Source organism: Pinus tabuliformis, chromosome J (genome assembly GCF_031772625.1).
Source record: "Pinus tabuliformis cultivar Carrire ecotype Pingquan chromosome J, CPIR1, whole genome shotgun sequence".
In the NCBI taxonomy this organism is placed as follows: Eukaryota; Viridiplantae; Streptophyta; class Pinopsida; order Pinales; family Pinaceae; genus Pinus; species Pinus tabuliformis.
Genome location: NC_142295.1, coordinates 640,530,522 through 640,548,082, shown reverse-complemented (window position 1 = coordinate 640,548,082; position 17,561 = coordinate 640,530,522). Strand labels below are relative to the sequence as shown.

Here is a 17,561-nt window from a genome sequence, read left to right as displayed (position 1 = left end):
TCAAAGAAGGCAAGATCTAATCTCGGTTGTCACTCACTTTGCAGATTAGGATTAGAGATTTAGCTCAATGTAAAGTTATAAAGCCAGAGCTAAGGAGATGGGCAAGATACACTACATTAGCACAAGATTGAGAGAGTCTTCTCAGCGAGTGTTGTCTCTGAGGAAGGGCAGCAAGGAGATCCAGATCAGCCAAGGAAAGTTGATCAGCCAGATCTGATCCAGGGTCGTAAGTTATTCTTCAGGTGGGCCATTATCCCAAGATGGAATCCCAAGGAAGTTTGCATTATTAATGAAAAACCTTGATTGGCCAAAATTTGTGTGTCATTTCTATGAGATTGGTTAGTTCATTTTTGCTTCCATTAAATGTTAAGAACCTAGCTGTGTAATTTATTCAGTATATCTACACTATGCCAGATTAATAATTTACCAGGTGCTAGGTTTAACGAAACACTAACAAAGAACAAGCAAGAGGTCACGAGGTCAAGTCCCCAGGTTGGCTACCTATACATATATGGGCTTCACTTAATGTCCCCACAGGATCAGCATACAATAACCATGCAGCACTCTTTAACTTCAGTAACATCCTCAGAATGAAGGAAAGTGCTCAGAGGTTTCCAGGGAATGTACTTTCCAAGGAAAAAATGTTTAAGATGTAATATTTTATACTTATATAATTTTGATTTGTGTACATTAGATTTGGAGTGAAGAGGGTTATCATATCATAAAATCTAATTTTCAAATGAACATACACATCGATTCTACAACAAATGAACATGGAACATAACTACAAGAACATAAGATTTATCAAGAGGATAGAATTGAACATACAACTTGTAACGAAAATCCTAAATTGGGAACTCTTCAAACAAATTGTAAGAAATTTGACCCAATGGCAGCAACAACCAATATATGAGAAAATACATGTCTGTGACTATGCCAGGCAAACTACAGCAAAATATCTCCTAGTTATCAGACAATAACCCACTACATAAAGGGGGGAACAATGTTGTAAAACTCAATAGGAACATAAGATGGGTCAATGAACAACCTAGCCCCAACAGTTAACTCTATTGATTGAATCATATGCCCAAGGCATGTTGTCATTGACATTAAGGCCATAGGTCACAGTTTCAAATCTGGTCAAGTCCCTTGGGGTTATCAACTGCAATTGTTGTTGGAAGTTGAGACCACCTCTATCCAGGTATTCTGGGGAAGAGGTGGGGTTCCATAAGTATTTCCTTCGAAAAGAAAGGTCAATGGGAGACCTGTGTTTCTGTGAATACATAAAGATTAATCATTTTTTAATACAGTCTAAGCATGGAGAACCATGGGAAGAGTTATACAAAAATTGATAGCAATTTATCTGGTAAAATAGGAGAAAAGGTTTCTTGTTTGCTAATCACAGGATAAAAGACCACTCACCAACAGGGTAAAGTTGTAAACAGCTCAGTGGAAAGGACAAGAAGCCAAATGGATTGAAGGTTTTGCTAATCTCATAACAAGGTTTATTCAAAAGGAACATAGAAGGCCACCTACAAATTCAGGGTAAGGGAACCTTGCATAGCATATCACATAAAAATATAAAGCTTGTAAGTGATTCCTTGATTAGTTAGACATCAAAGGACAACTCTTGCAAAGTCAAGAAACGCAGTGATCCACAGAAAAATCAAAACTTAAAGTATATGAGGCAGAATTGTGAGTATTAGATGGTAAAAATTTGTGTTGCGAAAATCAGCATCGGCAAGGGTCCAGAGAACATCTTCTCAGAAAAATCGCAAAAATCCACAAACCATAGCAAGCATTAAAAATTACAAAATATATTCATTTTTCTAATCAGAAAAAATCGGCAAAAATCGGGAAAGATTGGAGAAAATCAGCGAAAAAATGGACCAACAAAAAAATTCTCTAAAGAAAAAAATCACAATCTTATCAGGCCAAAAAATTGGCTGGCTGAAAAATCGCAATTTTTCAGCACATCGCCAAAAAATCAGCGATTTTATCAAGACTATCAAAAAGAAGAGGTTCACCATTCCTAAATTACATCAGTAATAAGAGTTCATTTAGTCTAATCATCATATCATATATTTGTTCAGAAATTAGAAATAATGTGGACATAAGTTGTCAGTTAAGTCTCATGTCAATTACAAGGTTAAGACAAAGTCAATCAGTTTAAGTCATGTCTTTGACATAAAGTTATGCAGTTAGGCAACTGACAGAACCAAAACCATAACCAGATGGTTCAACTTATTATGATGCATCTCACAAGACTTATTATGATGTATCTCAGATTCTGCAAACACAAAGGACAATATCAAATAGTTCTCTCTTTTCTCTCTCCGCAAATATTTTGCACGTATTTGTTATGTGCAACTTTAATAAAAATAGCCTTGTGAGAAGATCTCAGGAAGAATGAGCAACAATAGTTATAACTTCATAAGAATTTTGCTGCTTACCGCTACAGTACCACCAATTGAGCCACCTCCACCATCGTTTTCCAATAAATTACGGCATTTCACATACTTTTGCAGTAGATTCTTGAGTGTCACCAGCACTAAAAAATATCATACTATAAAATGTCAGCACATATCAACTGAATAGATACAAAAAATACTTAGAATGGCATTTTACTATCAACTAGAGAATCACAATTCATAAAATCGTAATCACATTTTATAAAAGTGGAACAATGTATCTTTTATCACCTGATGAAAACCTTCAGAAGAAACCAATGAGTTTAAACAGTCAAAGTCCTTTTATCTTGCAAATTAGATTTGATCTCTTAGATCATACCCAAACTTGAATTCCCAATTTTACAGATTCCGTGAATTATGGTTTCACAAAATACAGCACCAGTTACACAATTTATAAATACAATCAGACGTATCAAATACAAAATAATCATAATATATCAACATTAGTTCTAACAGTATGCCTACTGTGTCACCCAGTCATGTCATGCACGTTTCTAGTTCAAGAAAATGTAGGATAAACAGAGGGCAGCACCTTTTGCAGCTCTCAAACAGTTGGGTGGAGTGGAAATGCAAATACAATACTATTTGACAGACAAAAACAGTAAATCATAGCCAACTAACTAGATAGATTAAAATTTAGCTATTAAAGTCCAGAAAAAACAATGTCAATTGGTGGTGGTGGAAACTGTGATTGGACATGTAACTTCTGCAATATCAAAGTGAAGAGCACCTACTTCTGAGTCAAAGACCATGTCATGTCACTCCTTGATAGAGGTATTGGATTCTGCAAAAAGGCTTCTCCCAGCCAAAGATAAAGTATGTCAAAAGTGTTGAGAAATCTACGGCAGCTAGCTGCTAGATTAGGGTGATTTCTCTTACTATGATAACTACTTGTGATGTTCTTTTACTTCAACTTTTAGAATATATAATTAGCTCCTTCTCTTGATTATTATTGTGTTCTTATCATCAAACAACTACCAAAAACATGAAGATCAATAGAGCAAGTGGACACAAGATATAGGCTGCTAGCCAGGGCCAAAACCTCTCCAACAGAGGAGAACCCACAAGAATTCTTCTTTTCTTATAGAATCTTCAAATGAAGAATTCCAAGATCTTTATACCCTAGACGAAGTCAAGCTTCCTTTTAGATGACCTTCTCTTTCACAACGTCAACCCATGTCAAACTGCTTCAAACTTCAGATTTCGGCATCTATTTCAGAATTTCGACTTCTATTTCAGGTCTGCAACTTTTCGGTCTTCCTGCAGCAGCTGCAACTTCGCATGTGTGGGTGATAGAGGCTGAATTAGGCATTCTCTCTCCTTTGCTTAGGGTGCTTCTTCCTCCTTAGAAATTTGGCTTCAAAATTGATCCTTTTGACACCAAACTTTGGATCCTTTAGATGACTGCAATTTGGTCTTGTAGCAACAAAGTGTGCCCTAATTTCTTCGCACTTGTGAGAGAGTTTGACCCAAAATTTCAGATTTTGTTGGCTTCTAGTCCTTGTCTTGCCCTTCGTTCCTCTTTCTTGCTCTTCTTGTAATCGAACTTGATTGATGATCTCCTTCAAATGAGGTCGACTGCTTCTTATATATAGGTTTCCAAGGAGGCTGAATTACCTTCAAGAGGCCTACTTGTTCTCTTGCAGGCCGACATGGTCTTGGAGGGACTTTTGACACAATTTTGACTCAAATAAATTCTTTTGACTTGTTACAATATGCCCAATGGGGTCTATTACATATGGTAATGACTCTTTTGACTTTATTACAAAAACCTAGAAGCACACAATGGGTGCTTGACCTACAAATAAATTGACCTTGAGCATGAAACCCATGCTATAAAATAATAATAATAAATTTTCTTTCTCTTTTACATCAAATAAATAAAATCAAAAATACATAACATATTATGAAGACCAAACCTAGTTATAAATTTCAACACTCCCTCTTAACTAGGGAGGCATTCATAATACATATAAGGTTCATGGGTATTCTTATACTAAAGAATTCTCATAAGAAGAGTCAGATTGGTAAGCCATCTCATAAGCTATATTTTCAGCTTATATCAATGCATCTCATCATATCAACCAGCATTATCATATAGCAAGGCCTTGACAAATAGCTCTATCTCTCCACTAGATTAGAGCACAATGCTGGGGAAACAATGATTTATAGACACCTTCATCATTGTCTCTCAAGGCACATACCCCATCCGAATGTTCACAAGGTATGTCCTTTTAGGACCATTCCTGTCTTGGATTTACACATCCTCAAGGAATCTCCTCTTCGACTACTCTTATCTATTGGATGTCCTACTTTATCCTCAAAGAGTATCGATATTGATCTCAAATGCTTACTCAATCCTCCACTCTTTCTTCATGATATGAAGAAAGAATGATTTGTCTATCTCTCCCTCTCAACTATGAAGGATCTACTCATTCCTTTACATGAAAGGAATATACCCAAGCTCCCTCTTAACTAGGGACTTGTTTCCAACAATAGCTATCTATTCTTTCATGGAGATCATGGTACTATTAGTTGCTTGTAGGGCTCCTCTTTTTGCATCGTCATGTCATAAACTTCAACTTCTACAACATGGAGCCATCTTCTTCCATAAATTCTTCGTAGGGCTTCAGCGATCTTCTACATCACTTCCCTTCAACGAAACATAGTATTGAACTAATCAATGCTAGCCATGTCATCCTTCTTTTCATCGGAAAGTGACCTTCTTTGTCATCATTTGGTTATCCTTCATATTGCTACCTCTTCCAAGTCATGTTTCTCTCATAATCATTCATTCAATAGGCAAATTTCAACAACCTTCTGTCGGTAGCCCTGTTCCAATCCAACCAATGCTTGCTTTCAAAAATCAAAAGTGAATATCAAACCAAAAAATACCTCTTTATGATGGCCCTTCTTCATAACATTTGCCTTTGCAACATCAACATCCTTTCTATACGAGTCCATCTTCAAAGATTCAATTACTGAGATTATCCTTCTTCATCATACTTATCAAGGTCTTCATAATTTCTTCATGGAGATCTCATATCCAATGATCAGATGTTGATCGTCCATACTATCTATGTAGTTGTAGATACATCTTCACGAACTCTCCTTTCTTATTCACTTACTTCTTTCTTGGGATTTATATACTTAGCTCCTCTTGTGTAGGAACAGTTGTAGCCCACCACCTCATATTCTTCATGAGATCATATGATATGTTGATTCCATCATGCCTTTATGTAGTATGCCAAACTTATGCCTTCATGTATTCTTCATATGGAAGAGTTCTTTCTTCTTCAATCATGCTCATGTGATAGAGCATTCTAAACATTCTATCTGCAATTAAGTGATGACATGAATTTTTATCTATCTATCAAGAAATTACCAAATATATGCATACCTCTTCCTTCATGTAGTCATCTAGACTTCCTTTAGCAACTTATTTTTCCTTGCTTGAAGATGAAAATGCCTCAACTAGATTGTCATGTTGCACTTCTTGGTCACCATACCTTCATCTTTCTAAATTGTGGATCCCACATTAGGTGGAATGTACACTATCTATGTAACACTTGCTTTTCTTAAGTAGAGGTGAATCTTTCCAACAAAGATTCTAATGAAGGATTTGTTGAGAAATATAGGACATCATGTATTAGGTGATTTCTCTTAAATTAGTAATTGCTTGTGAGTGCATTTTACAACTTTAGATTAGGATTTTTTTACTTAAGTTATTAATGTTCTTCTTCATCAAACAGCTACCAATGCATGAACATAAATAGACAAGAGCCACAGAATGTAAGCTATGATCCAGGGCCAAAACTTCTCACTCTTTGAGAGGAAAACCCGCACAAATTCTTCTTATAGAGATTCCAATTGACGAATACCAAGACCGAGACCCTTGACCTATTAGCCACTCCAAGACCAAGACACTAGTTCTCTTGACTCTCTTCTACTCTTCTCTTCTTCTTGACTCCTCTTTTGCTTTGACCTTCTTAGCACCGAGACATCATCATCACCGACACTTTGTCACTGACATCACACTGAGATCTCCTTACTCTAGTTGGACCGAAACATAGATATAGTGGCAACAATAGACAAACTATGGTCACTAAGATCTATCTGAACACACGAAGATGGTCAACAAAATTGTGATGGCAACAAGCTCTTATGGCACCGAGACTGTAAGGGATCTAAACTGAATCATAGCACAGAACCTATAGTCTATTATTGCACTGCACCGAACTGTAGCTTATATGTACCCTTGTCCGAACTGTGTTTCCCGACTTTAGCACCGAGACTCTTTCTCAGACATTCGAACTCTTGTTTCTGTGATTAGCCCTAAAATATCCTCTCTATTCCTTCATCACTGATTTGAGTTCCTTCTATACTTAGACATCCGAACTTGCCTCCTTTCTTATCAATGTAACTTTAATCCGAATTTCAGAGAGATCGAACTTGTTGACTATCTCAAATGCGAAGATCCTACACGCATATATATAGTTGTTGTCCCATATAAATAAGCCGACTTGTGAATCTGAAGAGGTGTGTCTCCATTAGGTGAGCCGACATGAGAGTTCTTACTTCATCTTGAAGCCGACTTGCAGAGGAGTAACATGTGCTTGTCTTGGAGGGCTATTAGACAATCCTATAGACTTAAATACATTTGTAACATGCCCAAGAAGGGTTCTTCATACATGACATTGACTCTATTTGACTTTTATGACAAATCCTAAAGGCTCTCAATGGGAGCCATCTAAAAATAAAATCTCTTGCTCATGAAACCCATGAAGCAAGCATACGATCATTTTATTTTTCCTTCTTTACATCAATTACATAAAAATCACAATTACACATGTCATTATGAAGAACAAACCTAGTTACACTTTTCAATAGGACCTTTATGATCCCTTTTCTGCAAATGCTCTTTTTAATGATGATGAGGTGTGATGATCTCTTATCTTCCTATCTTGCTAGCTGACTTGCAAATTGTTGTTTTAGCTATCCTTTTATGCTTCCAATAAGATGCCATCTTAATTACTCCTATCATGCATCTTATCATAATTGTAATGCTTCCTACCATGACTGTTGTCTTGAAGAATAAACTCAATATATGGGAGACCTTTAATAGTAGAGGTCTTTCACTTCTTCCTTCTTTGACTTCTTCTCTTGCAGTTCTTCTACTTCTTCAGTAACATGGGCTTCATTTCTTTCATTTATTTTCTTGTTGCCCTTCTTGAGTTTAGGACAATTCCTCTTGAAGTGCCCATATTCATTACATTTATAACATTGAATCTTTGATATGGCAATTTATTTTGAAATTTCTTTCGAGGCTATAATTTTCCAAACTTTCCTTTGTTCCTTGTCATAGTTGCAAATGCTTGTGTTTGCACATTTAATCCAATGTCATTGTTTACTTTTAATCTGGTTTCTTCAATGTTACATAATTCCCATAGATCATTGAATGGTGTATCTTCTTCCTTTCCATAGATGCCTGATACAAAGTTGCCCCATTCATCTGGTAGTGCATTAAGTACACAAGTGGTCATTTTTGGATCTGACATTGTTTCTCCTAGCTCTTGTAGTTGATCTCTAATTTGAGATACCTTCATGAGATATGAAGTTATCCCTTCTTCTTTTGATACTTTCATCTTGTATAATTCAGTTCTTAAAGATATTATTTCCCCAGTTGTACTTACAGAGTACAACTCTACCAACTTGTCATAGATCTCTTTTGATGTCTTCAATTTTTCTACAAAGGGAATGAGAGAATCCTTGATAGATTCAATGAGGATTATTTGAGCCCTTATTTCTCCTTTCATATACTTTGACAATGCTTGAGATTGTTCTTGAGGAGGTTTTGTGATGGAGCCCTTGACATACTCAAAAACTTCATTTTTTATGAGAATCAAATCTATTATCTTCTTCCATGCAAGGTAGTTTGATGTACCAACAAGTTTATTGTTCTCCTTGCAGAAAGTAGTCATTTGATTTGTAGATTGAGACATAAATATAAAGTACTTACTTGATAAATGAAGATGCCTCCTTGAAGATGATGTCTTCCACTAGATGCTTCCTTGATGATGATGTCTTTTTGTGAGCTTTATAAGGAGGGATGATCTTCCTTCTTCAAAATGACAATGCTTCTTCTTCAAGATGAGGAATGGTCTTCTTATTTCAAGAATGCTTTGAATTGTGCTTTCCAATATGAGGAAGAGAAACTTGATTCCTTTGATGATGATGAAGTGTTCTTCTTGCTTCCTTTGGATGATGTTGTAAAATGTGTAGGCTTCCCAAAATACTTCAAATGTGTAGGGTCCTTGAGGTCTTCTTTTCTTCTTGCAAAAGTTCTTCCTTCAAGGTGATAGGGTCTTTGCAATATTTAGTCCTTATGTATCCTTTTTCCAATTGAGTGATCGTCAGGTTTCCTTTCCTTGTCACCTTAGCTCTGATACCATGTTGAGAAATCTAGGGCAACTAGATTAGGGTGATTTCTCTTCCATTCATAATTGCTTCAGATGTTCTATTACCTCAACTTGTAGAATTTATAATTAGCTTCTTCTTCTCTGGATTAATATTGTGTTCTTATCATCAAAAAACTACCAAAAACATGAAGATCAATAGAACAAGTGAACACAAGATATAGGCTACTAGCCAGGGCCAAAACCTCTCCAAGAGAGGAAAACCCACAATAATTTTTCTCTTCTTATAGAATCTTCAAATGATGAATTCCAAGACCTTTAGACCCTAGACCAAGGCCACTCGAAGACCAAGTCAACCTTCCTTTTAGATGAGCTTCTCCTTCACAAATTCAACCTAATTCAAATTGCTTCAAACTTCAGATTTCGGCCTCTATTTCATAATTTCAGCTTCTATTTCAGGTCTACAACTTTTCGGCTATCCTGCAGCAAATGCAACTTCGCACATATCGGTGATAGAGGTTGAATTATGCCTTCTCTCTCCTTCGCTTAGGGTGCTTCTTCCTCCTTAGAAATTTGGCTTCCAAAATTGATCATGTTGACACCAAACGTCAGCTCCTTTAGATGACTGAAATTCGGTCTTCTAGCAACAAAGTGTGCCATAATTTCTCCTCACGTGTGAGAGAGTTTGACCCAAAATTTCAGATTTTGTTGGCTTCCAGTCCATTGCTCCTCTTTCTTACTCTTCTTCTTGTAATCGAACTTGATTGATGATCTCCTTCAAATGAGGTCGATTGCTTCTTATATATAGGCTTCTAAGGAGGTCAAATTACCTTCAAGAGGCCGACTTGTTCTCTTGCAAGCTGACTTGGCCTTGGAGGGACTTTTGACACAATTTTGACTCGAATAAATTCTTTTGACATGTTACAATATGCCAAATGGGATCTATTACATATGACAATGACTCTTTTGACTTTTTGACTTTATTACAAAACCCTAGAAGCACACAATGGGTGCTTCACCTACAAATAAATTGACCTTGAGCATGAAACCCATGCTATAAAATAATAATAATAAATTTTCTTTCTATTTTACATCAAATACATAAAATCAAGAATACATAAGATATTATGAAGACCGAACCTAGTTACAAATTTCAAAAAAAAGAGCACTGTTAGCATGGGGAACATGGTCACAATGCGTAATGTACATAAAACTGAGGATCCTCCTTCATTTTTGAAGAAATCATCCAGCAAAAGTGGCAATGGAGCTGAATTTTCCAATGAACCAATAATAGCAGCAGCAAGGAAAAGGCATGCTCTCAAGGGTCGAATAAAAAAAACCATTCATATAGAGTTGTAAGAGGAGATGGATCTTCCCATCGGGTTCTATTTCTATATTATATGGTCTCCTTTATTCACTGAAATGTGTTGGCTATGTTCAACCTAATTTAGAGACGCTTTGAACAACATTGTTGGTTAAGGCAAAGGAGGACATCGAGAAACTCCTAACACCTATTAAATTAGCATGGCCATCATTACGTGTTAATATTGTTTCTAACAGATGGATGGGTCTAGCATGCCAACCCCTCATCAATTTCATGGTGTTATCAGAGAACTGAAAAACTTATGAAAGCAGTGAATCAAATTTATTGGAGTAGTTGTTGATTCCCATGTGAAAATTACCATAGATTATGCCTTGGCAAGGTTGTCAACGTGATTGTGGAAACTAAATATTCATAGGTATTTTGGCAAGTTGCATTATTCATTCATTAAATTTAGCACTAATATCTATTACTTCAGATGTGATATTGATGGGAAGGTTAATTGATGATGCACCCATATCCACAATTTTGAACAGAATTGTACCCATGCCCTCACATATCTATAAAACCTGTGCACATCTATAGTTGTTGAAGATTGCAGATACTCAGTTTGCCTTCTCATTCATCATGCTTAATAGGTTGAGGGAGGTCGAAAGTATCATCATATTCACGTTTATTTTAGTTTTTGAATCTCTAGGGAAAGCAAGATGTGACCACTGTCTGAAAGGACGGACCCGTACTGTGTTACCATGTAGCCTTGATACTATGTAGCCTTGATACCATGTAGCCTAAGTAGCTATCAGCACCGGTACAATGTAGCAAGTAGTCATGGACAGCTTGTTGGGAGGAAGAGTACAATTGCCTAAGGGAGAACAACACTTGGAATTGGTACCTCTTCCTCCTGACAAGTTCTCCATGACCGGTATGGAATTGTTGTCATACTTTCTTAGACTTGAGATCAGCTAGTATGATAATGGGATCAAGTTGACTCAATCCAGATATGCCAGTGACATTCTTTGTTGATGATGATAACTGAAACAGGTGCTTTTGCATAGGCCAGGTGTCAAGCATGCAAAATGTTGATTTGTGTAGCTTGGGAGGTACTCCAAGCCCTAGGGTTCGGGGTTGGGAAGGAAAAGTGCCACAAGGGTCGCTTGTGGGCTTGGAACCCAAGGTAGGGGTTTTGCACCCATCGGGATTTGGGCCAAAACCATGAAGAATTTGAGAATGACAAAATTTGAAGTGATAGAGCTTGTCGTGCCGATTCTAACACTCCAAAGATCACTCAAATCGGAGCTCTAGAAACGAAGATATGAATTTTTGAAAGTGACAATTAAATATGGACAGTCAAGTCATGTAGGCTTGGTCCAAGAGACATGTCTCTTCATCAATTCGTGGAGCCCTTGTTTATGTGTATATATACAAGGTGAACTAGAGGTTATTTCTCATCCATTTGTGCAACAAAATACAAGAGAGAAGCTCGTTCGAGAGGGAGGACACTTTTTTCCTAGGCCGCAGCAAGGAGGCAGACTAGCATGGGAGTTCAGGGACTGTTTGAAGGGGTTTTCATTGGATTTTCCTCAAGTGTCTGAATCCTACGAATCAAACACAATTCGACCTAATTGGAATCCTAAATTCGAGACATGTCGTGTCCTAACAAGACACGCTCGAATCCGGGTCGTGTCTCATTAGGACACAACATGTCCCGAAAACCAGATTCGAATCTGGCGAAAAGGAAACTGTAAATTCAAGTTGGGTGTGATACTGGTGATTATGAAACAACTTGGTTTTGCATCCTTGCCTATCACATCATAGAGATCAACACTTACACCATTAAAGTATATAACTTTTGTCAACATAACAAGTCCTATTATATCATCTTAATGAAGGCGAGCAGTTTCACAAGCATCTCCGATTCTCCAGACACATCTATTCCATATTCTGTTTGGATCACTCGAAGGACAAGAATGCTTTGAGACTGACAGCTGCTTTCAACACCCAAGTTTGTACTACAAGTCTTTGTTGCCTACTCAAATGCAACAATAAGATTTTTTATATTAACATGGAGAGCAAGCAGCAGCCTTTCCACCATCTTGGCAATCATCTTAACCCCATCTTGAACACCAAGATAGGTGGAACCCCCATTTACATGGATACCACAGTCCTCTACCTGCTCTGAATTCCACTGAGAAGGAAACGCACTGGGGTACACTTCTGAAGTAGAACACTCTTCAGAACTACTGGATGTTTTGAACTCAGTTCGTGGAACAAGAAACAACTCAAAGTCCTCCACATTAATCTCACACTTTTCAGCTGCCAGTGCTTTCCAAGGTATTTTGATTAATATGCTCGTAATAAATCCTCCTTTGATAATCACTGATGTCACACCCAACTAGCATAAATCAATGAATCATAAATCCTAAATTCTAAAACCAGATTCGAATCCAGCGAAAAGGAACCGATAAATTCAAGGATGCTATAATGTTACTTACTTTGTAAACAGTAAAACTAACATCTAGATGAAGATCTATATTTGAAATCAATGAATTTGTATCATCAATGAGAATTTGTGTAAGAAATAGCTAATTTTTAATAAATATATATATATATATATATATATATATAATGAATCCTACGTGTCCTGTTCCAGGGGGTCAACATGTCTGAATCCGACACTCGAATCCCTGTATCCTACAAATCCTGAATCCCCGTGTCAGGTTACTTAGGTTGATTGATATGATGTTATAACAGATGGATTGCAGATACGATTTCTCTTATGCGAACTCTTCAAGATTGAAAAATAGCCAAACACCTTGTAATGATTTATGAATACCTCCCTAGTTAAGAGGGAGTGTTGAAGAAAGTGTAACTAGATTCGGTCTTCATAAATGTATCTTTGATATTTTTATTTATTCAAGAAAAGAGAAATTATTTTCATGATATCTGTCAATGAGTTTCTTGCTCATTAAAGTAGGTCAAGCACATGTTTAAGTGCTTCTAGGAAGTCAGAGTCAATGTATTTATGTAGGACCCTTTGAGGGCATGTTACACTATATAAAATGATATAAAGGTCAAAGGAATACCTCCAAGCAAGGTCAAAGTCATCTCCTTGCAATGAAAGCCTTCAAGCAGCAAAATAATGAAGAAATAGTCAAATCGGCCTAAGGACAACAAGTCGGCCTCAAGTCGGCCTAAAGGAGGGACAGTCCTCTATATATAGAGGTTGTCCACTCCCTCTCAACGTCAATGAAGCATCTCTAAAATCTGCGAAGAAAGGAGGCAAGAGAAAGGGTAACGAAGGACGAAGAAGAGGTCTCCTAGTGCAGCGAAGGAAGGAGAAGGAGAACCAAAGTGAAGAGGACTGTTTCTAGGGCTAGAAACAGTCACACGTGCGAAGAAAGGAAGGTCAAGTCTATGGATATGACAGCAAGGACAAATAGTCCATAAACTAGTATTGTTTGGGCTTGAAACTAGGCCTCCAAGGCCTCCCAAGTAAAGCGAAGAAGCCTATCTCTCTAGCGAAGGAAAGGGACCCTAATTCTCTAGGGTACGTACCACACGTGGGAAAACTAGGGCAGTTGTACAATCATACACCTATACTTCAAGAAGAGTCTCAAGAAGGGTGTCTCCTTAAGTGAAGAACATCTTGAAGGAAGGAAGAAGAATATCTCATAAAGAAGCTAACATAGTTAAGGTCTATCTCTAGACAAAGCAGTGAAGAAAAGAACGAAGTGCTAGGGAGCAAACTACCGAAAGGAGGAAGTCCATGTGTCGGGAAACATAGTGCAGAAAAGATGAAAGACTTGACTTGTGCTTCCAGGATATCCTAGTCGAGGGTCTAGGGTTTGGCATTGATCAATAAGAAGCTTCAATAAGAGAAACTTACTAAAGGGTTTTCCTCTCAAGAGAAGAGAGGTTTTGGCCCAGGCAGAGATCCAATATCTTGTGTTCTTGTTCTTATGTTTTTGGTAGCAATATGATGAAGTACACACACATGCATTAATAAGAAGAAGAAGAAGATTAAGCTAACAAGAAAAAAGTAAAAAGACTCGACAAATTGTTATCAAGTCAAAGAAGAATCACACTACACCTAATTGCCCTAGATTCTTCAACAAGCAGTACGAAAGCGAAGGACCGGCAGGACAAGATACAACATCGAGTCCGTGCAGCATATTTGACATTGTATCTTATATACCTTAGACTGTTGTATTATTCAGATTTGGTTTAATATAACAAAGATTGGGGTTGTACATTATTGTACAATTTTGTTACAAATTGTGTATACTTGTGTACATGTGATTTACTGCTTTATATTTTCCACCATGTAAAGTAGTTCTTGTTGAGAATCTTGGTTTGGTAGCATCAGAGATTTTAAGATTCTAACCTAGACCCAAGATCGTGAAAATTCAATACAAAAGATGTCCAAAAGCCTCTTTAGGTACTTGCTTAATTTACTAAGTGACTTTTATGATTCTTTCCTAAGTCTAACTTAGGAAAAGCACATTGATTAACTAATTAATTAATGTCGGCTATTGGGCTAAGGTTTTCTAACAAAAGGTGAATTAATTCACTTTAATGTGTTAGATCTAATGTCTACTGTTGATCCCAAGTTATTGTGTTAGATCTAATGTCTACTGTTGATCCCAACTTAATGTGTTAGATCTAATATCTACCGTTGATCCCAAGTGAAGCTTAGGATCTAATCCTAGCCATAAATCACTTAGGTGATCTACGGTTAGGGATCTAGCTCAATGAGAAAGTATAAAAGAACCCTAAGGGAGAGGTGGAATACACAATGATTTCATCAAGAGAACGAATTTCTCAAGAGGAGTGAGAGACTCAAGACCAATTTTATTGAAACCATACTGGACTAAGTGGAACCGACCAGCACAACCATTTTGGTGCCTAAATTGGTCCAACCGGTGCCACAGAACTCAAAAAGGTCGACTCAATAACAAGACAGTTGGTTCTTGTATGGAACCGGCCAGTTTGGTACCAAACAAGTCTTTTCTCACTAAACTAGTTGGTTTTGTATGAAACCAACCGGTTTTGTACAATGTAACCAAGGATCCTCCAATTGTGATTTTGTTTTAATGAAAACAATAATTTATAAGTGGGGCAGCCTAATATTCATTTCATCTTTTCACTTAAATTTTTAACATTACCATTAATTGACTCGGGATATTTGAGAGTGGTTTTGACCTCACTAGATTTCATATGGAGAAAGTAGAATTTTAGATCCCACTTAAAATCCAACGTACTTAAGAGTTTTTAGGATTTCAGAATTGGGGGGATTACAATGTTTCCATGGGATTTTGTTGTGTGAAATGGTATGGAGCTAGCATTTAATTAAGAGCACCAAGCCCTCTATGTACCTTCATGTTAGTGGCATTGGTTGTTGAACTCCTCTATCATGGCCCTAGTAAAATGTATCCTCACTCACATAAAATCTTGATTTGACATGTGAAGCTTTTTTAATGCTAAGAGGGTGATATTGATGATAAGGATCCCAATTTATGCAATGATTTTGATGATATGTAGGTATTTGTTGTAGCGTGATTTCTTTTTAACACTAGAGGCCATCTAGACTCTAGAGCCTATTTGTTGATGTATTTTTGGTTCAGAGATGTATTGCACTAAGTACTAATTTGGTTATATGCACTCTTTTTTGCTATATAAATGAGAACATTTGCATATTAATGGTATGCATTAATATGGATGCACATGAATATATGTGTTTTCTTTTAAATTTGAATATTTTCTGCATTTTTTGGTTGACCAGTTTTTTGGTCTGATTTTTTTACTAGTTTTGGTCTAGTTCTAACCAATTTCAAGTTCGGGGGTCTACCAGTTCAATCAATGGTTCGGTTCTAATAAAGTTGCTCAAGACTGAAGAGAAAAAAAGTGTCTAGCAAGGAATTCCAATGAGAAGAATTCAGAAGAGGCCAAGATCTTGGAGAGAGGAGACTGAGACTTCCAGCTAGAGGCTTGCACAAGGGAGTTGTATGACCTAGGTGAAGGGCGAGTTTCCTCCAGTGCATAGGGGGTCATACAAAGCTAGGAAAACTGAGGTCGATTACACATTGGAGAAGCCATGTTTCCAGGGGCTGAATTTTTCAGGAGGCCAAAATTTCCACGGGGGAGAAAATTTAGGTTCTATTTTGTTGTATTTTCTATGTATTCTTTGGGGGTCATTTTCCCTACTAAGCAAGCCCTTAATTTTCTTCAGTAATAAAAGTGAAGGAGAATTTGGAGGGAGAAAAAATTTGTTGTGTTTGTGATTGATTTTCTAATTAAATTTTCGTTGCAAATTATTTAAGTTAGAATACTAGTGTATTTTTATTCAACAACTTTTTCAGAAAAAAACTAATTTACTCATTGAATATATTGTACATATTCTAGACCAAACATCTCCTATGTCGTTAGAGCAGTTTCTAGGTACATGCAAGAGCCACATGAGCTACACTAGAAAGAAAGTAATAGAATTCTTAGATATGTCGAGGGCACTATTAGCTATGACTTGTGGTCATATAAACCCAGATTGGGCTAGAAATAACACGTATCGCAACTTGACATCAAGATTTGTTCTCTACCTTGGTTTTGGTCCTATATGTTGGTCGAGAAAGAAACAAGCAGCTATTTCCCTTTCATCAACAAGAGAAAAGTATGTGGGTACAACAAACATTGTTACTAGGGCCATTTTGTTGCAACACTTTCTGATAGAGCTTGGTGTAAAAATTCATCTTCCTACGGTAATATGCTATGATAACCAAAGTACACTCAAGTTTTGTAGAGACCTGATTCAGAGAAAACATCAAGCACATTGAGGTTCAAATGCACTACATCAGAGAACAAATCCACATCGGAGTTATTGATATGCTATATTGTCCTTTTGAGCAGACTATGGACATCTTCACTAAGACTCTCACTCAACGGAGATTCTTAGCTTTGCAAGAGCTCTTAGGAATGAAGAACAGAGTTGCTTAGCAGCTGAAATTATTGACATAAGAGGGGGACTTTTCTTCCCAAGATGTTTTCCTTCTTTATCTCACTTTATCTTTCATTTATGTTGTACATGAGTACCTAACATGGCTGAAAATTGAGAAGACTCATTAACTAGGATACTCCTTTGCTGTGCTTCAAGGCAGATGTTGGGGCACATTGCACTCAATAGTTCATCAGGACTTACAACTCAATCCATCATTTGACCCTCTTCCATACATTATTAGCGGCACATATGACCATTATTCTTTCACTACTAGATATTCCCTACCATTTGGGATCACCTCATACATTTAGTATTTTCTATTTTAACTCTATGTATTTTTAGAAGGGGGTGGCACCTAGAATGAT

At 36.9% G+C, this 17,561-nt stretch overlaps 1 protein-coding gene across 1 annotated transcript in view; it reads right to left on the bottom strand.

The window, feature by feature from the left end:
* Positions 1-17,561, bottom strand: part of LOC149228557 (nucleolar complex-associated protein 3-like) — a 214,261-nt gene that overhangs the window by 66,258 nt on the left and 130,442 nt on the right. Inside the window, exon 10 of the mRNA XM_089380803.1 lies at positions 2,454-2,551. Within this exon, the coding sequence (XP_089236929.1) occupies positions 2,454-2,551 (98 nt within the window). The remainder of the gene's footprint in view (positions 1-2,453; positions 2,552-17,561) is intronic.